Source organism: Neovison vison, chromosome 10 (genome assembly GCF_020171115.1).
Source record: "Neovison vison isolate M4711 chromosome 10, ASM_NN_V1, whole genome shotgun sequence".
In the NCBI taxonomy this organism is placed as follows: Eukaryota; Metazoa; Chordata; class Mammalia; order Carnivora; family Mustelidae; genus Neogale; species Neogale vison.
The window spans coordinates 43,015,204-43,041,584 of NC_058100.1; the positions used below are offsets into that span (position 1 = coordinate 43,015,204).

At 60.2% G+C, this 26,381-nt stretch overlaps 1 protein-coding gene across 1 annotated transcript in view; it reads right to left on the bottom strand.

The window, feature by feature from the left end:
• COQ8A (coenzyme Q8A) overlaps nt 1-26,381 on the bottom strand; it is a 35,973-nt gene that overhangs the window by 4,737 nt on the left and 4,855 nt on the right. The window contains exons 2-6 of the mRNA XM_044267106.1: nt 14,669-14,854; nt 13,780-14,184; nt 13,446-13,512; nt 3,100-3,174; nt 234-356 (exon numbers count right to left, since the gene is read on the bottom strand). Coding sequence (XP_044123041.1) covers nt 234-356; nt 3,100-3,174; nt 13,446-13,512; nt 13,780-14,184; nt 14,669-14,845 — 847 coding nt within the window. The 5' untranslated portion in view covers nt 14,846-14,854. The remainder of the gene's footprint in view (nt 1-233; nt 357-3,099; nt 3,175-13,445; nt 13,513-13,779; nt 14,185-14,668; nt 14,855-26,381) is intronic.

Consider the following 26,381-nt stretch of genomic DNA (forward strand, 5'->3'; position numbering starts at 1 on the left):
CAAGGCAGCAGGGGGCGCGGACAGCAGCAGGCTCTCACCAGCCTAGGAGAGGCCGGGACCGCCTCTAGGTGCCGAACACCCCCAGGGAAGCAAGAGCAATCACCACGGACACCCATTTAAGGTCTTTGAACATTCCGGCTGGTCAACAGCCAGGACAGGAGCAAGAGGGGCTGGTGGCGGGGGGCGCACACCCGTCCCTCCCGAGTGACCCCCCCCCCCAGCCGCGCACTCACCCTGGATGCTGAGCATCTGGCCCAGCTTGAGCGCCGCCCCGCGCACCTTGCACAGCGTGCGCACGATCCGCTCCGCGTTCGCCTCCGACAGGAAGGGGCTGGAGTCCAGCACGGCCTTCTTCCCTGCGGGCAGGAGCCGGGTCAGCGCCGCCCGCCGTCCCCTCCCAGGGCGTCCGCAGGCCTTACCCAGTCCACCCCAGGCCGTGCAGCGAGAGGAGGACGGGGCTGGGGCTGGGAAGCCATGCGTGCCTGTGGGGCAACTGCAGCTCGTGTCTTCACTCAGCCCGGGAAGCCAGGGAGCTTGGGTGCACCCAGCACCGTCCCCAGGCTTCAGCCTCGTAAAAACAGGGACAATACAAAACTTCGGGGGGTGGGGGGGCTCTCAAGTGCAGCATGAAGGAACGGGAGCCCTGACACAGGCTCCAGCCTCCTGAGCACCCCCAAAACCAGCAATGCAACTAACGCTCCGGGGTGTCATGCAACCCACCCACCCGAGGCTGTGCAAGGCCCTCCAGGGCCACCTGGGTCTCCCAGGCCTGACCAGAAGCTGCCTGACGTACGCACACACACGCTTTTACACACGAGGAGCCCTTTCCTCGGGATCTGTCCCAGGGGCCTGATGGGAGCACCACGGAAGGCCATGGTCAGTGGCGTGTAGGGAACGGGCACTAGGAAGGAGGAACCTGGAGGGACCCATGTGAGGTCTCTGTCACTGTCCCTCCCCCTCACGTACAGGACAAAGGTCATCTGTATCCCTGAGATCACAAGGCAAGCTAGCTGCAGGAGAGGGCCGTTGGCTGGGGACAGAGCATAGGGTCAAGGACAGCACTCGGCCAGCTGCTGTCTGCCTTCCCCCTCGGCCCGCGGAGGCTCACGATGTGCAGTAACCTCAGGGGTGCAGATGACCTTTGTCCACTACGACCAGGGGTGGTGGGCTGTGGGGTGAGGACACAGGGGGGCTGCTACCGTGTGGCCACAGGATGTCAGGGCCCATTCTGGCGTCCATCCACTCACCCCAACCCCAGCACGGCCCAGCCCCAAACCAAGTCGGCCCTGGTCAGAAGGCCTCCCCGCCAGCTCCTCCAGCCCTGGGACACCCGCTGCTTTCCCTGCACTCTGTCCTGCGAGCCTGGTTAGATCTGTGCCCATGGCTGTCCCCCACAGTGCCTCGCACTGTCCTCAGCCCACATCATCCCAGGCCTGGCCCAGTGCTCCGAGTGCAGGAGCCACGTCCTCCAGGAAGGAACAGGTCGGGTGGCCAGTGTGCTCCCGCCCTCGACCCCGGGTGCTGCATCCAGCCCGGCCTCTGACAGATTGAGGGGGGTGGTGAGGGGGGCAACATGGGCACTAAATGGGAACTAAGCCCCAGGGACACTCAGTTTGCAAACAAGAAGGTCCCAAGAGCACCTGTGGATCTTCTGCCCTCCCCACCCCAAGGGCAGTTGCATGAAGCCGGATCCGCCCCAGAAGCTAGGCCAAGAAGGGGCCCCACACCACCCCCTTGCCCTGAGTCAGAGCTGAGGGAAGGGGGGGCACCCTTCTGTGTGCACTGCCACCCCCCAGCCCCTGGGCCCCTGTGGAAAGGTCGCGAAGAGGAGGGGAGGGGAAGAGGCCGGGGAGGAGGCAGAGCTGTGCTCCCGGCACACACAGCCTTGGGCCGCCTGCAGTGCTTCTGAGACGGGACGCAGCCCCCTCGGCCGTTCCAGGCAGTTCCTCCCCACGGCCCGGAGGTAGGTGCTCCCGCCTGGGCATAGCCGGTTCTGAGAACCGCCTGGTAGAGCCCGACCATGGTGGGCGGCCCCCAGTCAGGAGAGGCTCTGCTGGCGCTGCCTGAGCCGGGCTGGTCAGTGTCCTCCAGGCCATGGGTTCGAGCCCACCCGGAGCTGGAACGCGCCTGGGGGGTGCCCAGGCCCCCTGACCCTGGCTCTCAGGCCATGGTCCCTAGGCCCCTTGACCCCCAGGCAGAGTCACCACTTCCCTGACGAAGGTCACCAGCTGTAACCTTGGAGCCAGTGCTGCCTCTTTTCCACTTGGCTGAGGTGCCCAGAGAGCAGCCAGTTTCCGGGGGTGGGAGGCGCGGAGAACATGGGCTTTTCGTTCCAGAGAAAGCCAGGCTTCGTTTCCCAAAGTGTCTCAAAGCTGACACTAAAAATACCCTCACTAAACCCTCTCTGTCCTCCGGCCCCTCCGGTTCCAAGGACACTTGATGCGCCCTGGGCACCCCATTCTCTGGCCTGTGGGGACAGGCCAGTGCCTTCTCTCCACAAGGCCCCTTGTCCCCACCGGAGGGTCTTGTAGCTGAAGAGGGGCTGTCCAGTTGTGAGGCAGGCCCCCCTCAGGGTCCCAAGCCTGGGCTCCGGGGGTCACCGTGCAAGAGCACAGTGGGGCGTCCCCCACATGGCCTGAGAGCCAGTGTGCCGAACCTTCTCCGCGGAGTCCTGCCCCAGCCTTGCTACCCAGACTGGGGGGACTGACGGTTGTGACCTCACAGGTTGGGAGGCAGGGGACAGAGGTGTGGTGTTCACCTCAGAGACAGAGAGAGGGCTTGGGGTGAGGGGGGCAGCTGCGGGTCTCAGAGGCGGGGGCACCGAGGGCCCTGAGGGGCTGATCCAGCAGCACAGACAACCCCCCAGCCCCGCAGAGCAAGGCGGCCACAGGGCCAAAGCCAGTCCGCAGCGGGCAGGTACTGGCCGCCGGAGGAGCCCGGGGGAGCTGGGCCAGCGGGCTAGAGCAGCCCTCGGGCCACAGACGACTCCGGGGCGCCATTATGTGGAGCACAGGCCAGGAGGTGGCTCCTGGAGGCCCACACTCCAGGAACACGGGGGTCTGGGGGTCCTACGGGCCCACCTCCCAGGGCCCAGCTCACCTGAAGGGTCGTCTGGGCGGAGGCTCTTCTTGGCTACCTCAGCCAGCGCCCCAAAGCCTAGACCCACGGCCAGACCTGCAAGGGAGAGAAGGGGCGCTGGGTGCTGGGGCGGGGTCTGCCGCCGCCCCTCCATCTGCGAGGCCCTGAGCTGCAGCCCCATATGGTTACCGGCTGCAGCTCTCCAGAGACCCTCGCTGACGGTCCCGACGTTCTGAGAAGGGAGAGAGGAGGGACGTGCGCTGTTTCCGAGGCGTGGCGCCGTCTGGCCGAGCCTCCTCCAGCCCCTGCTCGCAGGGCGGCGAAGGCCCTAAGATCGTGCACGAGTGGGACGCGGTTTCCCAGCACAAACCCAACACGGAGCGGCAACGGTCTGCGCGCCGAGGACAGCCTGACCCACGGGCGCCCCCCAGAAAGCAGCCAACCGCTTCAGCATGGAGCGCTCCACCGCTAGAATCGCCCCGACCCCACTGCCGCCGGAAGGAAAGGCGTGCGTGCGGCGAGAAAGCAGTCGCTGGTGGGAGTCAGAACATTCTGCCAAGGCACAGGCCAGCATCTCAGGTTCAAGCCGTGGAGACCCACCGACAGGGCCCGGCCAGTGTGGACGGTGGTCTGAGGACAATGGGGGCAGCAGAGAACGTCTCATCTAAAAAGTGTTTTGCAATCTTCAGAATCAAAGTCCATCCATACCCCTTTTGTCCAGAGGTGGGGAGTGCCGACCCCAGCTGGCGGGGAGAGCCACGGAACCCAGCAGGTGCCACAGATGCCACACAGAAAGCCTAGGGCCTACAACTGCCTCTACTTGAGGCGCGGTTCTCGCTGGCCGGGGGGCACTGTTAGCAAAGAGTGGAGGACACGTGCGTGCGCGCACCAGCCACAGCAGAAGGGACATCAGGGACCCATGGCAGATGCCAAAGACCAGAGACCCTGAGCCCGTAGCAAGGCGGGGCGCAGCAGCCCCCATGCCCAGAGGTGTGAGCTCCCCCAGGGCCCGCTGCTCAACAGGTGAGGAAACCAGCACGTGCTTCTCTGTCTTCCCAGTTCTGCACAATCATTACTTCTTACTGTTTTGAAAAAATTACTGAATTTATTGAAAATTTTATTTAGCAAAAAATAAGAGCCAACAAATAACAGAACAGTAATTTTTAAAACCCAAAGATAACCCAACTTTACATCGTTTTTCTGCAAATCATCTTAGCAGTCCTCGGGCAAAGGTGCGGCTCAACAGCAGGAAGGGGCTCAGCCCCCTGGGTTGGGGGAGGACTCAGTCCAGCGAGAGCCAGAGCTCCCAGTGGGTCCAGGCCACGCTCCCCCCGACTGTCACTGCTCCCGTTCAACACGCTGACAACAGTGCTGCCTAGAAAATGTACAAGGCCAGCCGCGTGCAGAAGGGTAAATTTTCTAGGAGCCACGGTAAAATGGAAAAAAAAAAAAAAAAAGCGTGCAAAGTCAATGAAGTCAATGTGCATCATGTATTTTATTTAACGTGATACAACTGAAATATTACCAAGTCCCCTCGTGTGTAAAAATTACCCGAGCTACCTCACAGTTCTGTGTTGGTTTTGTACTGAGTCTTCCGAATCTAGCGTGCACCGCCCGCTCCGAGCGCCGCCGAGTTGGGCCCCGCACGCTCCAAGCACCCACATGCCGCCCAGCACAGGGTGAGCCGAGCTCCAGCAGCCACAGGAAGAAGCCAGGCACCCAGAAAGCTCGGGACCCCAAGGCCATCTGGGTGCCAGGGCTATTTTCACTCTGACCAGCTCCAAGGGCCCTGGGCCCAGAGCAGCCCTGCCATTATACATTAACTCCGCGGGTCCCACCTGCCCCCCCCACCCAGAGAGGTCTCTGCCTTTGCAAAGTGAGTGATAACAAGCAGGGTTAACCTTCGAGCTAGTGACCTCCACCAAGGTCTCTGCATCTAGATTCTTCTCCACCTACACCAAGTCCAAAGACAAGCCTAGGGTTAATGGCCTGGCCAGTTAACTTAACGCCAGTTAAGAGGCGCCCCCCCCCCCAGCTCCCCTGCCCATCGTCCCCCTTAGAAGCTCTGTCACACCCTTCCCCGGCCATTTCTAGGCCGCTGGGCAGGACCAGAGCTCTCCAAGGACAAGGACCTGTCATTAAATCACAAAAATAAAGTTCCACAAAGATGATGTTAGGCTCCTTCATGGCCTGCGAGCTCCCAGGCAGCTGGAGGGGCTGCCCACTGACAGGCCCCCCACCGCGGCCAACCTAGCCACCCTGACCTTGGCCTCAGGAGCTCCTGCTCCAGCGAACCAAGAATAACCCGCCCTCCCCCAATGGCAAGCTTCCAGCCATTCTCAGAGCCTCACTGAGAGGGAAGCACAAGCCCAGACAGGCTCTTCCTTCTCCCAGAACCAGGTGGTGCCGGAGGCCTCCGCCACACTCCCCGAGGCCTGGTGAGGACGCCCAGAGCCCCACTTGCTCACTCCACGTGCAGCCTGTGCCCTTGGGCCCCACCTCGGTCCCCCCAGCGCTCAGGGCAGCGCCCCCCCTCCACTCTGGACTGCACCACCAGCCTGGCCCACACCGCCTGGCAGCAAGGCCGGCCAGATGACCGGCAGCCCACGGAGACAGCTCTGCAGCCCGGGGGCGGCCATCGGCAGCCTGGCCTTCGTCCTGGCTGGCGGGGAGGTGCCACCCCTGCCAGGAAGGCTGCTGGCCTTTCTCTCACCAACAGAGCTTCTGAGGCCCAGAAACGCCGGGGAAGCAGCAGGCTTCTCCCCAGAGACAGGAGGGCCCCGGGCCAGCTTCCCAGGCCCCCAGCCCCAGCTCCCCCTCCCTGCAGTCCCCCGGAGTGTCATCGGAGCTAAACGAGGCCACCCTGGAGCAGACTCTGGCTTCGGCCCAGACGGGCAGCAGAGACCGAGAAAAGGAGAAACCAAACACCCTCCGACAAACAGCACCGCTGGGAAGGAGGCTTGGCACAAGGTGCCCGAGCGGGAAGCAGCAGCTCTACCTGCCAGAAACCCCAGGCTGTTTACAGAGCAAGGATCACAGGGGTTTCTGTGGCACGGCCCCGGGCCAGGAGATTTCCACCGACAACAGACTGTGTGCCAGGCTCCCCTCTGGGCCTGTGCTGTCGTAACGCGCCTTCTAAGCCAGAGGGCACAGAGAGGCGTGGGGACGTAAGGACGCTGGCTTTGCAGCAAACTGTTCCTGACTCCCGGCCCTGGGGGACAGCACAGCCTAGGAGCAGGGCCAGGAGGAAGGAGGGTCGTGGAGTCCCCTGGACGGCGTGCCCCCAGGCGGTCAGGAGTTGCCCCCGCCCATGCCCAGCAAGGGATGCCCGCCGCAGGCTCGGACTCAGCTCAGGTCCCTGCGCAGTCACAAGCAAGCACATGGCCCTGGGGAAGCAGCCATCACCATATCCGCCCTCACCTCTCTCAGAGGTCCTCAGGGGCGAAGCGGACTCCTGTGCCCCTTGTAGATCAGCTCTTGAAGAAGCAGAAACCGTGTGCCCACACCCCCGCCACCCCAGCTGAGCGGGTGCAGGGCGGGCACCGGCTGCCAGAGGAAAGCAGGAGTGCGCCCCTACGGATGCGGGCAGCAAGCGGGTGTCCCCGTGGGCCACCCCACGAGCAGTCAGCCCTGCACGCGGCCTGCCAGACCCGGGACCTCCGTTCTCAGCGGCCTCGATGACGGTCGAGCCCCAGTGATCAAGCTGCGTGAGCAGAGGCCTGACTTTACACAAGCGACCCAGGCACCTGGAGCCTGAGGGCCGGGCACACGGCTCTGCCACACAAGACCCGAAGCCTCCCCTCCCCGTCAGCTCCCGGCCCCAGCCACAGGCCTCATGGCAGCACCCCCGAGGGCCGGCTCCGATCGGCTCCTGGGCCTGCCTGCGCCCACGGCGATCGGTCACCAAACTCGCTCCTCAACTTCCTGTCCCTGCTCTTGGGAGCCCGTGCGCTGCATTTCTGCGTTACGGGAACATGAGAATAGCTGATGGGAATTTGACTTGTTTCAAATGTTCTCGGCAAAATTAAAACCAAAAAACCAAATACACCCAGTCACCCTGCGCTTGTTTGCTTACCGCCGGGACGGGCCGCGAGGGCCCGGGTGGCAGCAGGACGACCCCAGGGCGCGCCGCGCGCTGCTGCTGAGCCGCCCCACAGCCGCCCCCGCACACCTCCGCCCTCGCACCCGTTTTCCAAAAGACACGACACCTTCTGTGGCCTTGTCTCTTTCTGGAGATGTTTGTTCCTTTCTTACTAAGACGTTACTCAGTTTTCACATCGGGAGGCCCGAGACCAGCAGCAGAAACACACGTGGACACCTGGCGGCGCACTGTAACCGGACAGAGGGTGACACGCGCCCCTCCCCCCTTCCTCAAGTCAATGCTTTTTTTTTTTTTTTTTTTAAACGGGCTCCACACCCAACACGGGACTCAAACCCACAGCCCTGAGATCACGTCAACGCTCCTCTGACTGAGCCAGCCAGACACCCCTCGTGAACTATTTCTTTTAAGCAAAGCATTTTTCTGGGAATAGGGATCCCTTAACCTTTCACCTTCTAAAATTACAAGGGTTCCCAAGGGTCCCTTCACTCTACTTGTCACTCCCGGCCAGTCCTATCACGTCTGTTCCCTAGACCTGATTTCGCAAGCCCGTTCCACACATCGCCCTCCTTCCTCCTGCTCCTGCGCCTCCGGTTTCCCCCCGGCCTGGTGCCCTCAGCAGTCCCTCACTCCTGCCTCCCTGGCGGAGGCCTGGTCACCACAACCGTGGAGGACCCGCCTGGCTCCTTTGGAGAGCAGCCCCTCTGCAGGGGGCCTGACCCACTAAGGTCTCCTGTCGCCCTCCAGTCCCCCCTCAGTTTCCATACACACAGGAGACAGGAAGACAACTGCTCTGAAGCACGAGGTGGAAAAGGGACGGAAGATACGAGAACATGGGAGACACGGACATGCAATGCAGACGCAGTCACGCAACACATCTAACAAACGGGGAGAAAACATGGTAGAAGGCGCACCGGAAGAAGAAATGACCAGAACTTCCCAACGCCCATGAAGGACATTAAGCCACAGGTCAAAAGAGCCTCACCAAAGCCAATGTAAGACCCCTGACTTCCCCGGGCCCACGGGCTCAGCCGCCGACCCTGGGCTCTGTGTCAAGCCAGCTGTTGGCAGGTGGCAGTGTCAAGGCGCTGGAGGACCCCTGTAAGTGGTCCGACATGCACATGGGCTTGTCTTCCTGTCCAGGGGCCCCCTGAGGAGGTCTCTGGCACCAGGCCGGCCACCCATGGTGGGCTTCCAGAGCCTGAAAGCAGGCCTTCGGGAGGTCTGCTAAAGTCCTGGAACCAATCCGGGTCACCGGCCCCGGATGGGCTCTTCTGTCCTAGGAGAGCGCCGACCCAAGGGAGCCAGATGCTACACCTACAGAGGGCGAGGCCACCAGGCCAAGCAGCACGAGCAGCCTCCCCAGCCCCAAAAGTGCTCCTCCCTCCAGAGCAGCAGTCACACGGGGGCCTCGGGTCCATGGAAGCAGGCCCCCAGCTTGCTGGGAAGGCAGCCTGCTCCTCTCCCTAGCCCTGCACCCAGAGGCCCCCAACCAAGCTACAGTGGGTGGAGGTCAGCCTCCCGTGATCGGGACACTGTGGAGGGCAGGCAGCGGTCGGCAGAGCAGAGAAGGCGGGAATAGGGTGGGTAGGGGGCGGCTGACTCAGCCACACAGCCAGGATCCACAGCAACACCCCCCTTCCCTCTTGGCAGGGGGCCGTGGGAGGCAGGAGGCAAATGAACTCCCCACACACTGGGGAGAAAATCCCTCCCTGCTGGGTGTCTTCAGCGCCTCCAGGTCTTGAAAGTGACCTGGACGGGGAAGCTGTCTCCCATTCAGAGGAGGCGACAAGATCGTGATCTCCCCAATGGCCACAGTGCACAGATGAAGCGAGAGACCAGATGGACGGGCCCAACCCACGAGCCACTACACCGTGCGGGAGGGAGTCTCCCAAGGGTGCAGCAGGGGTCTTCCTTCCCTCCTGCCCCACTGACCACTGTCCTGAGCCACAGGCAGCTGCAGCAGATCATCGGGGGGACAGCTGCAGGCCTCCCCTCACCGTTCTGCTCCCCTGGATAACCGCCCCCTGGGCTCCACTCCCGCGGGCCAACGGCTCCAGCTGGGTGCAAGCAACGGATCCCGCGCGTTAACCCTTTTCCCCAGAACATAAATATTCTGGCTCTGCGGTGTCGTAAGGCGCTCCGTCCGGCAGTGTTCTCGGGGCCTGAGCGCACTCAGTGGGCAGTAACTACTGGCTCCAGCACCAGGGAGCACCGGCTACTGGGAGGGCAGAGCCCACACAACCACCTTGTTCTGGCCAGTAAGACACGAGGGCCGAAAAGCCGGCCCTGAAAGTCCTGCTCCATGGAGAGATGAGGTGTGATCTCCCCCTGCCCAAAGACAGGACTGGTCTGAACCAAAAGAGCCAGTGCAGGGAGGCGGGGTGAGGGTGCACTCGGAGAAGGGGCAGAGGGGAAACCAGGACTGGCTGAAGGTCATCTCTCCATGTAAGAGAGGATTCCTGTTCCAGACGTCTGATCCCAGGACCCGGGGCTCCCTTCCGCCCGATCCATCCATCGGGGCATTGGGCTGGGCCAACAGCGCACAGCACATGCCTGTGCAGGTTTTGAGAACAAGTGTGTGAGGACAGGTCTCAGATAATACCTCTGGGCCCACCTCGCACTGCACAGGGACGGGGTCCTGAGGCAGAGGCAACATGTCTTAACCTTTGTAAATTCTGGGCTTTTCTCGTTGGCTTCTAGAAAGACCATAAGCCACAGCTTCTCTGCCAGGGTCCCGCCCTGCTGTGGCAAGAAGGAGTGTCGTGGGGCCTAAAGGAGAAAAGCAGGTTCCGTTCACGTGCTCGAAGAGCCCCACAGACCTACCTCACTGCGCCGGCAGGGGGCAAATCCAACAGAGCCCCGTGGGTGACACACGCCGGATCCTGGGTTGTCTCCCCACAGTTGCTGCGCGCTCCAGTGACCGTACGTGCCGGGGCTTTGCAAGACTTCACAAATATGTGTTGGTCGTCTCCATATTCTTTTGGGGTTTTATGGTTTATAAACTTTTTTGTATTGAGAAAAATAGCCAGAGCATCTTTGACAGAAAGTTCTACACCAGAAGACTCTGGACCACAGCTTGGTGATCCTCTTACAGTGGTGGGGTTCCTGAACCCTCCTTTCTCTTGGGGTCCCCTCTTCTATTTTGGGTCAGATCTTCTGTCCCAAACACTTGACTCCCACCCCATCTCCTCTTCTCCCAAAAAAGCCCCCTCTCCCCCGCAACACACACACATTTAAGTCCTGAAGAAGCTAAGAACACTCCAGCCTCTGTTCCCAGTCTCTGGTGTCAGGACCATTCCCCGCTGGGATTCGTACTAACACACCCACACCCATTATGGGATGCATCAAACCTACTTAAATCTTTAATCTTAGGGGAGAGAGAAGCAGAAGCAACAGTGGGTGGGGAGGGGCCTTCCATGTAGAAGGTAGGGCTGGGGGACCAGACGGAAGATGAACGTACAACCACGTCACTCAGGAATTTCCATGCAGCTGCCAGAAACCTCTGTCAAAGTGGCCACAAGACTGTTTAGCAGGAGAAGGATGAAGACAGCTCCATGCTAACTAAGCACTAGAAACCACAGCTTTGTGTGCGATCCTGAATTTAGGGAGTGGGGCGGGGTGGGGGGTAGCTCTCTGCTCTTTCCCGATCCCCTCCTTTCGGGAGCTGCAGGACACTGAGCCTGGACCCCTCCTCTGGGCAGTGTTTCCTGGGGGGCTGACTCTGCTGGGCTGGGTACTTCCTTTCCCACTTGCTAGTGTTTCTAACACACACGCTGACCCTTCTCCCTTCTCTCTTTACCCTGAGAAAGTAAATGAACACATAAAAACTTACTGGATCTCGGAATCCCTATTTTATAAAAGGGAAAACCTGGGCAGGGCCCAAGGTCATAAGGAAGCAAGGCTGGAATTATAACCTGATCCTGTGACAACCTAAAGCCCAGTTCTGAACCCATCTTTCATATCACTCCTTAACAAGACCTCAAATCCTCAGTTCGCCCTGCTCACATCTCAGCCGTGACACCCCCCGAACCGAGGTGCACCCAGGACTCCCACCCCATCCACGTCCACCAGCTGGATACCTGCCGCTGACCTTCTCAAGGTCAAGCCTGCCTCCCAGGGGATCTACAGTGATCCCTTTCCTTCATGCCCATCCTGCAAAAAATCCCTACACCTGTTGCTCCACATCACACCCCACAAGGGGAAGAAAGGTCAGAAGTGTTTTCTAGAAGAACAAAGCAGGAGTGTTACCTCACTCTGTTCAGACAACAACCCACCAGTAAACCACAAACTTTGCAATACAGTGAACCACAGGTATAAAACAGGATGTTTGTAGCTCTGGAGAAATAGCGGTATTTTGCAACACAAACAGTTCTAAAATCTATGGTATTAATTCTGATCTTCTATTCAGTTTTACTCTGTTTTTTAAATGCCAGTCCTGACCCACTGAACTGATTTCACACTGGCTGAAGGGTCATAACACACAGCGCGACCACCTTGGGGTATAGCTGAAAGCCCAGAACTTTCCCCAGAGCCAGAATGCCACGTGCTCCGCAGACCTGGATGCTCCCTGCCATCACCCTCCCCCCTCGAAGCCCGACTGGAGGGGCCAAGTGCTGAACAAAACCCTAGTGTGCGCTTGCTAAGGTCGGCTCCAGGCCCCAGGCAGCTGCGAGCATGGGCTCCAGAGGCTTCTGATCGCACAGGACACCTGCTCACTCTGACCCCATCCCAGGTGGGGTCTGGCCCTGGGGAGCCTGCCCCGGGGCTTCCTGAGGCTGCCTGTCTGCCGCACACACCTTCCCACAACCCCCACCCCGCTGCGCTCGTCTACCTTGACCCCCCCACCCAGCACCTGCCTTCTGCCCCCTCACCGGGAACGCACTGCATTCTGTCAAATTCCATTTGCCACCACGACCTGCTTCTGACCACTTTTCCCAGAGACCCTCTACTAGCCTCACCCACAAAGAGCCCCCATGAGAGGATCCATCCCACTCCAAACCCATCAGTCGAGCGAAGCCTATGTGCTGAGCCCCGTCCAGAGCGGCGGGAAGAGGGCTGGAGAGAAAGACCACAGAGCGAGCAGGGACAGCTCCGGCCTCAGACTTGCTGGGGAGAAAAGTGGGCCTCCACGCAACACTCCGGTAACCAATGCCGCCCACCCAGAAGCCCCTGTGCGAAGCAGGGAAGTGCCCAGGCTCCTGTGGGGTAAGGATCCCTGGAGGCCACCAGGTTCTCAAACGCGTCCCAGGAGCGGCACCCTGGGCAGTCACAATGCTGCCTGAGGAACTGGTTGAACCCAAGTCCACGTGAGGAAATAAAGCCACGTCTCCGTCCTAAAGGGCAGATGGTACTTTGGACTGGACTCTGTAGCAGCTAAGCAGCAGCAGATGCCAAATTTTGGAACAGCAATGGAACAAAAGCTTTAAGAAAGTTCCATACAATGAGTGGGCTCTGCATATCGCGAAGACCAGCAGCCGCCGCTCAGTGTCAGAGCCCGCACGCGGGTCCAGCTCCGAGGGCCAGGCTCCCGGGGGCACGGAGCCAACCCCGAATGAGGAGCAGGACGGCATCTCCGGGAGGAGCGGCTGCAGGGCAGGGCAGGGCGTGCGTGACGGCGGTATACGGCGGGACACGTAGAAGCCCACCCGAGCGAAGCACCAGACGAGCAGGTCAGGGTGCAGACACACACGGCGACCTGCATCTTGCTCGGGAGTGGAAAGGACAACGTGAGGTCACAGCAGCAGGTACGAGGGCTTCACTCCAAAATCATCTTGCGACTCAGCACAGTACTGGACACAACAGGACTCAAAGCTCCAAAGAAAAGGCGAGAGCTCCCAACCGCACAGACTCCCCGACAGACCCCAAGGCCACAGCCCCTGCTTAGCCGTCCACTGACACCTGCCAGCTTGCGGGGCGTCGAGCCAACGATCCCTGCGAGGCCGGTCAGGGCAAAAATCCCTCTGGGAGCTCGACGGCTCCGTCAGGAAGGTTGACTGCCCAGCCCTGTCCCGGCAGCAGGGCTCAGTGACAGGAGGGAAAGGCTGCTGCCGCAGACACTGTCCCCCAGGAGTGACAGAGGCAGACTGGGATACAGTCACTGGACCATGCCCCGGAGAGAAGGGTCAGGAGCAGCTGAGTCAGGCACCAATGGCCTCCCCGGGACCCCTCGGGTCCCCACCCTCTCCCACCTCCACGTAGGCCCCGTGGTGGCCGAGCGGATGGCCCAGGGCAGGCGAGGCGGCAAGGGTGCACACAGCCACCTTACCTCCGAAGTTGGCCAGCCGCCCAATCCGTGTAACCGGCACCTTCCGCTCCCGAGAGTGCTCGCTGAGCTAGAGGGGGCAAGGAGAGAGACCGCACGGAATCGGCGAACGGGACGGGATGAGGCGGCAGCGGTCCGCGTAGCCCCCCACTGCTCCGCTCCACCCCCAAAGGCGGCCGCTCCACCTGGCGGCATACTCCACCCAGAGGAGGCCTCTGTGTCCCCGAGAACTCCAGACCACGGCATCAGAGAACGTCCCCAAAGGAAGGACTGACACCAGCACCACCGGGAGCAGCGGCCACCCCAGTCCCACTCCACCTGGCCCTCCGGGACGCACCATCTGCTTGTGGGGCTTGCTCTCCGGGCGAGCCTTGGCCTGCCGGGCCTTCTCAATGTCCTCCGTGGTGAGGCCCCCCATGGGGGGCTGGTCCTGGTGGAAGAACCTTCGCGGAAGGCCTGTGGCAACAAGCACGTGTCTGGGGTCTCCAAAGAGCCTCCCAGGGACCATGCCCAGAGGGGAGGCAGCCTGGCCCGGGAGCCCCGCTTCTCTAAAGGGTCCACTGGTCACATAGGCTGGAGCTGGGCCCTCACTGCCAGCGTGACCCCAGGGTGGGGGCGGTGGCCGGTGAGGAGAGGAGGCCGCCGAGAAATCTGTAGGGGCCCCCGCAGTCTCAGGCCCAGCGAACTCTGCTTCTGGGTCGTCGAAGCTCTCGGCATAAGGCTCCTGGCGCTGGTCCTGACCCTGTGGGGAGTGAAGCCAGCATGAGAGAAGCATCTGTGCCCACCCCTCGCCCTACACGGGACGGCCCATGTTCCACCGGGTAAGCAGCCCTCAGCCAGATCTGTAGGGGAGCTCCTGCTGTTTCCCAGCCCGAAGCCAGGAGACCCAGGTCCCGCCCGTCTCCTGACAAGCCCCGCTCCCTGGTCCGGAGGACGTGGAAGTGTCCTTCAGACAGACGTGTCCTTCAGACAGCCACTGAGCACCTGCGGGTGCCTCGCCAGGCCCGGGGGACGACTGCCACACTCGGGCAGCAAGTTCTTCATCTGTAAAGGGAACTGGGGTCGGGCCACCAGTTCCCGGGGAGCTGTCCCAGCTCTGTGAGGCACCCGGAAGGACAGCAGGTCTCCCGAGCCAATGCCCCTGCTGTGTCCTGGTTCACCATCCTGGCCTCGCCAAGAGCTCCAGGCCAGCCCCTCCTGCCACCCACTTCCGCCAGCCTCCTTACCTGCACCTGCCCCAAAACCAAGCCGATCTGCTCCGCAGCCGTGGACTGCAGGGCCCTGGCTGCCACGAGGAGCTCCCCACCGAGGCCCAGGTGTTGCAGGTGGGTCTCCACGGCCGCCTGGGTCAGCTTGGCAAGGCCTTTGACCAGCATGATGGTGTCCCCCAGCATGGCGGCCATCCTGGAGGGCTGCAAGAGAGCGGGCCAGTCAGGGGGTGCCCCACACTCAGAGCAACTCCACCCCAAGGTCTGGGCAGAGGTATCAGCAGGTCTGGTCCTGCCACTGGACCCCTCTGGTGCAGGCTGATGGACAGAGAGGACAGTGGGAGATGGGGACAGGGCTCTGGGTCGTAGGAGACACCAAGGCATGGAGAGGGTGAAGTGAGTTACCCGACGTCTCCCAGCGACCAAGCAGCAGAAGAGGGATATGAAGCCAGGCGCCCTGATTCAGCCCAGCGCTCTTTCTCCTGGAGCCAAACTAGGTCAGCGAGGGAGCGTCCACCCTGAAGCACCTCCCTCTAGGGCCCAGGGCGCCCTGACCCCAACCCCTCTGGGCTGCCCTTCCCGACCCGGCTGCCCGTCCCGACCTGGCTGCCCCTGCTCTGCCCGGCGGGCCTCTGACAGACACCCACAGGTCCAGGGACATGCAGAGCCCCCTCCCCACCCTCAGGCTCCACGAATGGTCCACCGTGGGGTCTGCAAACTGCAGTCCAGTGCCCTCCATCTGGGAAATCCAAAGCAGCATGAAAACCAAGAGCAGCAGGACGCGGGTCGGCAGGAAAGCACTGGAGCGCACTGCGCGCGGGATCCTTGTTTCCCCCGCGTGCACCCATACTTTCCCTCTACTCCATCACAGTGTAAAACGCGTTCCTTCATGTCGGCCAGGACCAAAGAGCCAGAAAGCCACCGTACCCAGGGCTGCCTCCCAGGGGAGCATGTGTGGTCGTTCCCCAAGTATTTCCTACAGCCTACACGGGGCTGTGTCGGGGGGGCGAGGGGGTTAGGGTCCTGGTGACATGCTGGGGCTGAAGAAAACCCACAGAAAGGAAAGGAGCAGCAGGGGACCCCAGAGAAGCAGCCGGGGAGCACTCTGGCCGGGGCAGGGAGGAGCTGGGACCTGCTACGAGGAGGCGTGAGGCAGGTGGGGAGCCCAGGAAGGGCCGGGTACACCCTGGACAAGCGGCCTGGACCAACAGGAAGGAGGCTGCGGGCACAGAGACGCTGCAGACTCCGAATTCTCCTCACATGAGGGAAGGGAAGCTCTGACTCTGAGGACCTCCAGCATAGCTCCAGCGGCCTCCGAACACAGCTGGCTGCCTCCAGCCCGCCTGTCACAGCGGAGCAGCTGGGGTCAGCCCAGGGGTCCTGCAGGGACCCTGAGCTTGGGAAGGGTGCAGCTACTCACATTTACAAGGAGAATGAAGGCACAGGAGCCTGGAGAACAGAGACAACCCGCCGTCACCTGCCTTTGCCACTACCATCAGGACAGCAGGCACCAGGCCCCGGGTGGAGAGCTCTCCATTCGCCATCATTTGGTCCTTTAGAAACAACTTAGTGACACAGGTATCGCTGCGCCTCCTCCACAAAGGAGAAAACCAAAGCCAGAGTGGTCAACGATCCTGAATGGTGTCCCGAATGGTGGTCCTGGGGTCTGACCCCAGCCCGCCCTGCCCTGTGCCCACCACACCAGGCTGCCTTCCCAAGCGCTTGGCCCACTGGCCCTGGGGCATCCCCTCAGCGACGCGCCCTGGTAAGGCACAAAGGAACTGCCTACACCCTCATCAAAGCCAAGGAGGTTTCTGGGAGGTGACCATACCCTTGAGAAAGATGAAGGGGAGAGGCTGGCTGGGCCCATCACCTGCGGCCATCACACCCAGGGCTCTGGTCTGGGATCCCACACTTTATGGCAATAAACAAAGCTGAGCCCCACAGACCAATGTCTAGGCCTGGGGAGAGAGCCCATAATGAGGCTCACACAGGGCTCTGCCCGCGCTCAAACTACCAGCCCCCGGCCCCACCCCAGCACACAGGCACACAGGACGCAGTGCCCCTGCCCGGTCAGCCCACAGACCCCAGCAAGAGAGAAGGTTCCTGAAGGAGATGGTGGGGACATACAAGGGTGGACAGAGACTAAGCCTCAGCCACGCCTGTTCAGAAAGATCCTTGCGGGTGGCCCAGGGCACCCACTATACCGCACCGTCCCCAAGTGCCCCAAATTAGACCTTTCCCTTGCTCACCTCTCAGCGCAATCCAGCTAACGAGGGCAGGAGCTTCCCACCCACAAACCACAGTCTCCGATAATTCCAAAACCTCGGCTTGTCTGCTAATGGATCCCACATCTTCCACAGACCCTCTGAAGACCTATTTAATTCAGACTTTGTCTCCAGGTGAAAATTAATTCTCCCTGAATTTCTCATGCAAGTTATAAGCATGAACAGAAGTGTCCCTAGAGCAGAGCGGAGAAGTGACGTGGGGCTGCTCTGCCCTGCCGGTGCTGACCTCACCCGCCCCCTGCACACATCCACGGGCGATCCAACTGGAAGGCCAGCCTCCGGCCCTGAACGCTGCAGACACAGGCCTGGGACCCACTGGAGGCCCGTCTTCACTCCCTGGCTCCTGAGCACAGTGGCAATGAGCACAGCCCCCAGATGGGCTGGGATTACACCCACTTCACGAGGATGCTTTGAAAAAGTTCCTGAGGAAAAAAAAATGCTAAATAGACCAAAGTTTTTTTTAATTCCTGCATTTGGGAGAAATGAGTAACAATTCTCCTGACTTGTTTAGTACACGTCTACTCCTTTCAAGGGGACAAATGAGTAAGTCACCTAAAAACGGTCCACACTGAAACCTGGCTATGGGGCGCCTGGGTGAGCCTCCAACTCCTGTTAAGCATCCAACTCCTGGTTTCAGCTCAGGTCATGATCTCAGGGTTCTGGGATCGAGCCCCGTGTTGGGCCTGCGCTCCGCAGGGGTCTGCTCGGAAGTCTCTCCCCCACCTCCTCTCACCTCACCCACACCCCTTGGCTCAAACACATAAGTCTTAAAAAAAAAAAAAAACTACTTAGTTATGCCTTCTTTTGTGTGAACAATTGCGTCCTCATCCCCCCCCCCCCCCGCAAAGCCGGGATGGGCCCGAGTCTGACCCCGAACACAGGCACCAGGGCGGGGAGGAGGGCGACTCCAGCTAGCCCTCTGCTAAGTGCCAGTGGGATTAACATCACAGAGATCCCACGGTCTTGCTCGCTGTGGGACAAAACCTGCTGTCCTCAAATCCCCAGATGCTACGGATCAACACTTGGTCATTTGGGAGCCAATTCACATGTGGACAGCCAGGCCTGCCCTCACTTTGACAAGTATTTATCTCTGGGCTCCTCCAGTCAGTACAAAGTCAGCCCTTCACACCTAATCAACACCAAGTACTTCTTTTTTTTTTTTTTTTTTTTTTTTGAGCAAGGGACTGCAGGAAGAGGAACAATGGCCAGAAGGCCTTGCCCACAAGTACCAGAGCAACTGAGCACGGCTCTCTGCCTGCTTGGTAGGTGCACCCCAGAAGTCCCCGGTGTCGCCACTCTCCCCCAAGAAAGGGACAGTCAAAAGTGCTAGGTGAGCAAACAGATGTGGGGGGATAGCACTCCTGTTTGGGGGTGCCTACTAGGTACTAGTACCAAAACAAAAAGGCATTCAGTGATCCATCCCACATTCCAGAAGGCTCTCCTTGGTGCTCCGGACTAGTCCCTGCAGGCCCTGGTGACCCTACCCTTGGCCCCAGGGCACCCACAGCTGTAATGCCAGGCAGACACTTCTATAGTGGGACAGACACCAGGGAGAGGGCCAGAGGCCAGCAGAGGCTGACACAGAAGGGTCAGAGGCAGAGGCGGCCGCAGATCCCCCACAAGAATCCTAGGAAAAGGGACGTGGGGTCCCAGCTCTGCCAAGGCTGTGGCTACTAAGTGTGTCACTCACTAGTTCCTCCCTCTCCAGAGGAGAGAGCTCTGGGTGGCTCCCCTTTTTGGTCCTAACACGATAAACTGCCATAAAGGATGGAAATAAAGAGCTTATCTGGGGAAAGAACAGAAATTGACACAGCTCACCACCCCCAGGGACAGAGGCTGGAAAACACAGTCCCCAAGTTCTGAGAATGTGCCAATGACCCCTCATTCTCCGACATTCCTGGGGCTCTCAGGACACGAGCTCACTCCTGGTAGAGGACAGACTCACCGTGGGTCACTCGCCTCTCCTCTTGAGGGGACCGCAAGCTGGAGACCTGGTGGGGATGTACTAAGCCAGGGATGGATCACCTTTGTGGCTCTAAAACATGGTGTGGCCAAGCAGCTCGGACTGACCAAAGCCAGGGTAGTTCTATTTCCGAAGGCGCACACCCCGAGGGGCCCCAAAGCCTCAGGGTGGCTGGGAGAAGGACCCCAAAGGAAAACTCTTTGTCTTGGGGAATGCGTGAAGCTTCATCCAGCCATCTGCCCCATACACGTCACCCCCACCCCCACGACACACCCATGTCCCATCGGCACCAAATGGCCCTCACCTCCCCCCCCATCACTCTCCCGGACTCCCCATCCTGAGGAATGTGACCACCACCCACTCCTCACCTCCGCTGACTCCCTGGCCGCTCCTAGCAGCAGGACTACCCCAGCCCCAAGCTGACCCTCCTGCCCCCAGTCCCCGGCCCCTGCTCCCAAACCACTTCCAAGCTCTCCGAGGTTCCTAAGGGGCTGAAAGAACTCTCGTGACCCGGCCACCCCACACCCCAGTCCATCTCCCTGTTCTCTGCACTCACTGTGTCCCAGTCAGGCCCGCCCAGCCCTCCTGCCGGCCTCAGCCCAGGAGCCAGGAGCACTTTCCTCCCCATCCCCGCTCCTGGCCCAAATATCATCTCTTCTGGGACACCCTCCCCCAACACGTCCCACCCCAAAAACCCACACACGCACCCCCTTCCCGCCCTCCAGCCTGTCCTTTCCCCAGCACAGCAGTGCCCAGCAGTGCCCGCGGTAAATCTGTCTGAGTCACTGCTCCTCCCCCGAGGGGCTGTTGGCCAGAACCACACCTCTCTTTCCCTCTCCGTCCGCTCCCGGCTCCCTCCTCAACACAGAGCAGGCAGGTCATAAATACTCGGAAACAGAATGAACTCAACAGGTCTCTCGAAGGCTGTGGGACGTGTGGGACGGGCTCACACCTGCTGGCTGTTTTATCTAGATCCAGAATCAGAGGCCCCTGGGGGGTGTGGCTGGAGGCAGGGTGCTCAGGCTTCAGCGGGGAGCAGAGTCCCCCAGGCGGCTGGCTGGGCCAGACTGCTGGGCCCTTGGGTCTGTTGTGGGCCTGGAAACCTGCCGAACTCACACATTCCCAGGTGCTACTGCTGCCCGGGCTAGAACCCCACTTTGAGATCCCTGTTCTGGAGGATGAGGGGGAAAGGGAGCAGAGGTGGCTCACGCAGAGAGGCCTGGTGGCAAAGATCCTTCCCAAGCTTCTCCCTGCTGCCCTTCCCCCAAAGCCTGGCTCTGTGGACACCCTCCACCTGCCCTTTCTTTTCCTGTTACTGCCCCAAGAAGCTGGAAACAAATGAGCTTATAGACAAGGAGCCTCAGGGCCACCACAGGCCTTCCCGACTGTCCCCTCCCACAGGGCTGCTGAAGGTCCTTTTCCAGAGGCCCCAGGGCGGGGGCACTGGTGACCTTCTTCTGCCCCCTCCCAGCCAAGAATAAACTTTACTTTGGTCTGGAATGTTCTCAGTTTCCAGTCTGCATGGGCCCTGAAAAGTTCCTTTACGTGCTTAAAACCTTTCTTCTTTTCTTCTACTCTGAGTAAAAGAAAAGAAACACCTGGTGACTGTTTCCCCAGGGGACTGAGAGGAAGCTGTACGTCAGGAAGAGACCACCTCAGGACCCGAAGCCATAAAATTCTGCGGCTGTGCCCTTCCCCTCGGCCATCCAAATCACGTCCAGGGGCCAGTACTGGAGTCTCGCAGGGGCTCTAGGCCTCGGGCCAGTGAGGGTGGTGAGGGCCACCCAGGTCTCACCCGCAACTTGAGAAACAGCCTCCCGTGCTGGCAACTGAACACACAAGGACGGACCAGGAAGACACAGAGACAAACAGCCCCTGCTGTCTGTCACCCGCAGCAGGGTCTGGAGAGTCGCCTTCCTGCTGGGGGACAGGCTATTAGGGCCCCACAGTCCCCACAGCTCAGTCACCCCCAGAAGCCCCCAAACCTGCACATCGCCCAGGAAGTCCCCCTTCCCCCACAGAAAGAAGCCGGCCTCGGGACAGCTTCCAGGCTGAGGACCTCCTGTTCCCTTGGAAGCTGCTTCTAGACCGGAGGGCTCTTTCTTGGAGCTGGTGAGAAGCGCAAACGCGTGTGCTAGCACACACAAGGGCTTGCTGGGCAGCAGGCACTCGGACTGTCACCAGGTCCCCAGATGTCCCCATGCTGCAGTGCACTAACCACAGCTGCTGTCCCTGAGACTCTACCACCCACCGGGCTGTAAGCTAAGTGTTCCCTCAATCATTCTTACAAGCTCGGTGCTATTACCATGTCCATGTTTGAGATGAAGGCACTAAGGCACAGAGAGGTTCCGAAACTTGGCTAAAGTCACACAGCTTGTAAGAACTGGAGCCAGGAAAGACTTGCGTCTGTCGGCTTTAATAGGTAAGAGGAAAACCCAAGCTGAAGAGCGCTGGGTACCCTGGACAGTACCTGCCTCCCGGGAGATTAGCACGCTCTAGGCTTCCCGGGGTGCTGCCTCCAGGTGGGCACTGGGCTGGGGTGGGTGGCTCATCGAAGCAGCAGGAGAAGCTCCCCCCTTTAAGGATACCCAGGGCTCTAGTGCACAGGGAGTGGGTTGGAGGGTGGAGGAGTCCTGAGCGGTGCCTCCTCCTCCTGGTAAACAAACGGAACTGACTGCAAAGGGGCCTTTTAAATGCCCACCCATCAAGCACGGGGTCCTGACAGCAATTTCATTTTCTGACTAAAACTCCCCAAAATTTTCTGCTTAAAACCTGCAAACAGTGCCTGTCCCACAGAGATGCTCCAGAGCCAGGCGCCCCAGGTTCAAATCCTGCCTCTGCTGCTGAACTAAAGTCATCCAAGTGTCTTTTTGTGCCAGTTTCCCCACAGGAGCGGGTCAGGTAACCCAGACAGCGGCACACAGGGCCCCGAGGGGCTGGCACACGGAAGGGCTTCATCACTGTGAGCAGAGACGCTCTGGAAGGAGGTTCAGGCTCGGGAGAGGAGACAATCCCACTCATTTATACCCCAGTGCTCGGGCCGGGGACAGCATCGGACTCCTCCGTTGGACTCCGGGAGGGCAGTCCGGCCTCTGCGGGGCGGGGGCGGGGGAGGTTGCTGTGTGACTTGTTGCTGTGGTGCCCGGGCGTGCTTAGAGGCCGGAAATAAACACCTGCTGGTGATCCTTACCACCGTCAACGCCTCTCCCAGAGGAGAAAACAGGAAGCTTTCATGGTATTTTATGGGAGGAACAGTACTGGGGGGGAGGACTCTGATCCCCACGACCTCTCTGTCTGCACACACCACACACTCTACCACCTAATAACCATCCCCAAATCCACTTCGTCACGCTAAGCCCCTGCTCAGATGGCTCAAGCTGTCTAAAGGATCAACAGGAGATGCCCAAGCTCCTGGGCCTGAGGTTGGAGGCAGCACACTCACCACCCAGGCCTCCCACCCAGCCTCTGCTCACCCCCGTGCCCGAGCACGACTCTGAGCACGGCTCGGAGCCCCGAGCCCCGGCAAGCAAGCCTGCCCCTGGACCCCAAGCCGCGCCCCACCCCCTTTGAGGCCGGGAGAGCCCTGTATGCAATGAGGCCAGCCTTGGGGCCTGGGAACCAGCTCTGCCCTGACCAGCCGGCCAATGCAGGCCTGCTCCTGGGCCACGCAGGAACCTGTTTTTCACCTGGAAATCACAGCAGCATCCTATCTAAGCAGGAGAGGCGAAGTACCCCGAAATGTACAGACACACCACATTTACTCGAGAGTGTGAGCTGACCCTTAGCTCTCGGGGAGTCTCCCCTCACTGTCCTCATCTTCCAGGCTGCCCAGGTCCTGCCCTGCTCTGCACATCCCTCTCTGGCACACAGATGCCTCTTCTCTCCAGCCCAACTCCAAGTCCCTGGTGGGAGGCTCCTATATCTGACCCCGACTCCTTCCCGACCCACTGATCGTGACCACATGAACAACCACTGTCACTGCACAGTCACGCGGGAAGGTGGACAGGACCCTGGGTGGGGACCTGGAGCTGTGGTCGAGGAGTTTCCTCTAAAGTGAAATCAGGTATTGAAATGGGTCTGTTGAAGTGCGCAGGCTGGGTCACAACCTCACAGACATGTCCACACTCTGAGCCCTGCAACCAGAGACAGTGTCAGCTTCCATGGCAGAGGGGGTTTGCACGTGGGATTCAGGTAAAGATCCTTAAGACAGGGGATTACCAGCATGGGCCCAACTGATCGTGGGGTCCTCACGTCCGTGCGAGGGGTGACAGAAGCAGCGGCTAGAGGGCAGGTGTTAGACAGGTGGGAGGCCGGCCATCCCCTGGAGGCTGGGAAGGCCAGAGTCACTATGCCCTGGAGCCTCCAGAAAGGACAGGCCACACTGACATCCCAGCTCGGGCTTCTGACCTCCAGAACCGTCAAATAACAAATCTGCAGTGTTTTAAGTTGCTGGGTTTGAGGTAATCTGTCAGAGCAGCCACAGGAAACGAATACGGAGTCTATTTTTTTAAAGGAAAAAGAAGGGCAGGCTGTATTCTAGCAGATCACTCTTGGGTCACCCCACAAACAGCCCTGGGTGCCAAGCATGTGCCAAGTGCTGTGCCTGGGGCTGGACTACCCCAGAGCCAGCTCAGAACACACTTCTGTTCCCAACAGCAGGGTCCCGCTGGCTCTCAGGACCCAGGTGCCCCACGCCTTCTGAGGCTCGGTTCAACATCCGAACCACTCCTGAGGGTCCGCTGCCCACAAGGCACCGTGCACAGCCTAGGGGCGCCACAGAGCCCACGGAGCAGGCCCCACTCCCAAAATGCTTTTCACCAGCTCCACCCTCTTCATCTTCCAAAACACTTCCACTTCACATAGACTGTTCCAGAGAAATCGCTTTAGTCACAAGCGGCAAACACAGTCCCCTCTGTGTGCCCATCACTTCACTCAACTCCCTGCCCTCCCACAACAGGTGCAGTCCCTACGCAGAGTGGGCAGCGAGCTCAGCAAGGAGCAGACATCTCCGCGGCTCCCAAGGGCATCAGGCACTGGGCCTTCCACCCTGGTCTGACCGCAGGCTCCGGCCCTTTCCTTGCTGCCCAGGAGGCGGAGACGAAAGCAGCTAAGAGACCTGCCCCCAAAGTAGTAAATCAACATTTTAAATCAACAGTCTCCTGGAGACACAGGGAACTCTGGAGCTGGCAGGGATGTCAAGGGGCAACTGGCCTCTCAGAACTGCCCCTTCTGGAAAGCTCCCAAGGTACCTGTACTAAAAGCATCAGCTTCCCAAAACCAGCAGGCCAAGCCCCTCACGGCTGGCTTGGTTCCTGTCTCAGACACAAAGGGCAGAGAGAGGCAGAAGCCCCACGCTGAAGGCCACCTCACAGTATGAATGACCCAGAAGGTGACACTGGGCACACGGTCCTCAGATCGCCACGAGGACTCCCAGTACCAGCCTTTACTAGCTGCCCTTCCACATACCACACCAAGCCCAGACAGGGATGCTGCCGCGATGTGTGCATACAAAGCCCAGGGCTTTTTAGAACTAGGGACCTGGCCCAGACAAGAAACCACCCTTGAGAGACAACTGTACTCAGGGACAGAAACGGGAAGAGGATCACCGGGGTTAGGTCACCCCCAATGCCCCAGTGCTTCTGCCAGAATGGCCTCCCCCAATGCACACACACACATATACACACGCATACACACACAAACGTACACACACGCGCGCACGCGCACACACACAGGGGTTTTCCTACCTCCATGTGCCTCCTACCCACCCCCAGAATACCACTTCCTCTGCCCAATGACAGAGTAGTAGACCCTGCAGAATGACAGGCCCCCACCCTCATCTTCGTCTAAACTCCCGCACCTCTTCAGGGGTCACCTCCAGCTGGCCTGTGTGACCGTGCAGCAGTCCTGTCTCCCTTGCTGCACGGTGAGCTCCTGGACAGGGGACTCTCTTACCCAGTTCTCCATTCCCCAAGGGGGCTGCCCCTGGAGCTGAACACCTGTCTGCACCCACGGTACTTGCTAACTGATGGAGCCCCGACACCTGGAACCCAGGGGTCCCATCCCCAACCACCCTGAGACACCCCCACACACACACACAGTGGCAGCCCTATGCTCACAGGGTAGGGGAAGAGGACGAAAACCTGGGTGCTGGCACTGCGTCCACGGCCCCCAGGGCACCCATGCAGGACGAAGCACCTCTAGTGCTTGCTGTCCTGCCCCACTCCTTGCTTATGAGAAATCGAAAAGGAAAAAGAGGGGCAAGACGGCAGGCCTGGCCCACCAGCGCAGAGGTCCACACTGGTCCCACCTGTATGTGGGGACCGCCCCGCGCTTTATCACATGTTGGCAGTGAGCATGCATGGGAGCGAGAGCCACAGACTTCTCCCCAACCTCAGGGACAGGACATGTTTGCTCCGGCTCCCATCAAATAGTAACCGCCTGTGGGGCACAGGGCAATCTACTCCAACCCCCACCCTCCTGCTGGCCAGGGCCAGTGCCACAGAGCAAACACACCAGGCAGGAGGAAGGAACTCCAGGCCTGACCCCAGGCTCTAGACCTCACCCGAAGAGCTGCATGTGTGTGAACGGTCCCCACGGCCTTGCATCCAGCCCCACTGATGGCAGGATGTCCCCACCGGGCCTCTATTGCCCAGATGGGGGCAGTGTGGGGACGGAGGACAGACGTTGAGCCCCCCCACTCCCAGGGACACCCGCCGCGTGTGACCTCGGGCACACCCGTTCTCCTTCTCGGGCCTGTGCTTCCTCGTTTCCTTCTGTTCAGAAACCCACAGCGGTCCCCAGCTCCCGGAGACTAGACCCATGCATCCCTGGAGCACAGGAAGCTCTTCATCCCTGGCCAGGGCTGCTCTGCACACGCAGAGCTCACAAGGTCTGGGAAGAATGCTGCCCTAGAACCGAGCGCCGCCCCGTCCAGGCGCCGCAAGAGACCTAGTGGGGAGACAGACCCTGGGGACCAGGCGGTGTCCAGCCTGGGTCTCTTCTGCCTCCAGGAAACCCACCACCCTGCCTCTCCACCACACGCGTTCACACTCATGCACACACGCATGCACCTGCACTCACAATCACACCACTCGCCACACGCACGTACTCACACCCCCACTCGCACTCACACACATCCACACGGGCACACACTCGTGCACTCATGTTCACAACCCACTCACATACCCCAGCCCACACTCCTGCACCTGTACTCACACACATGGACACCCACCAGGGTACACACTTACGCACTCACGCTCTCACACATTCATGCTTACATACTCACCCGCTCTCACATTCACACACCCATGCACTCTTGTGGACTCACCTGCCACCTCACACTCCCACAATTCACGTACTTGCACTCACCTCTGCAAACATGCACACTCGTGCACTCGCAAAGTGGCACACTCACACACTCAAGGACTCACACACATACTTGCACTCACATGCACTCACACGCACACTCACTTGCCCACCA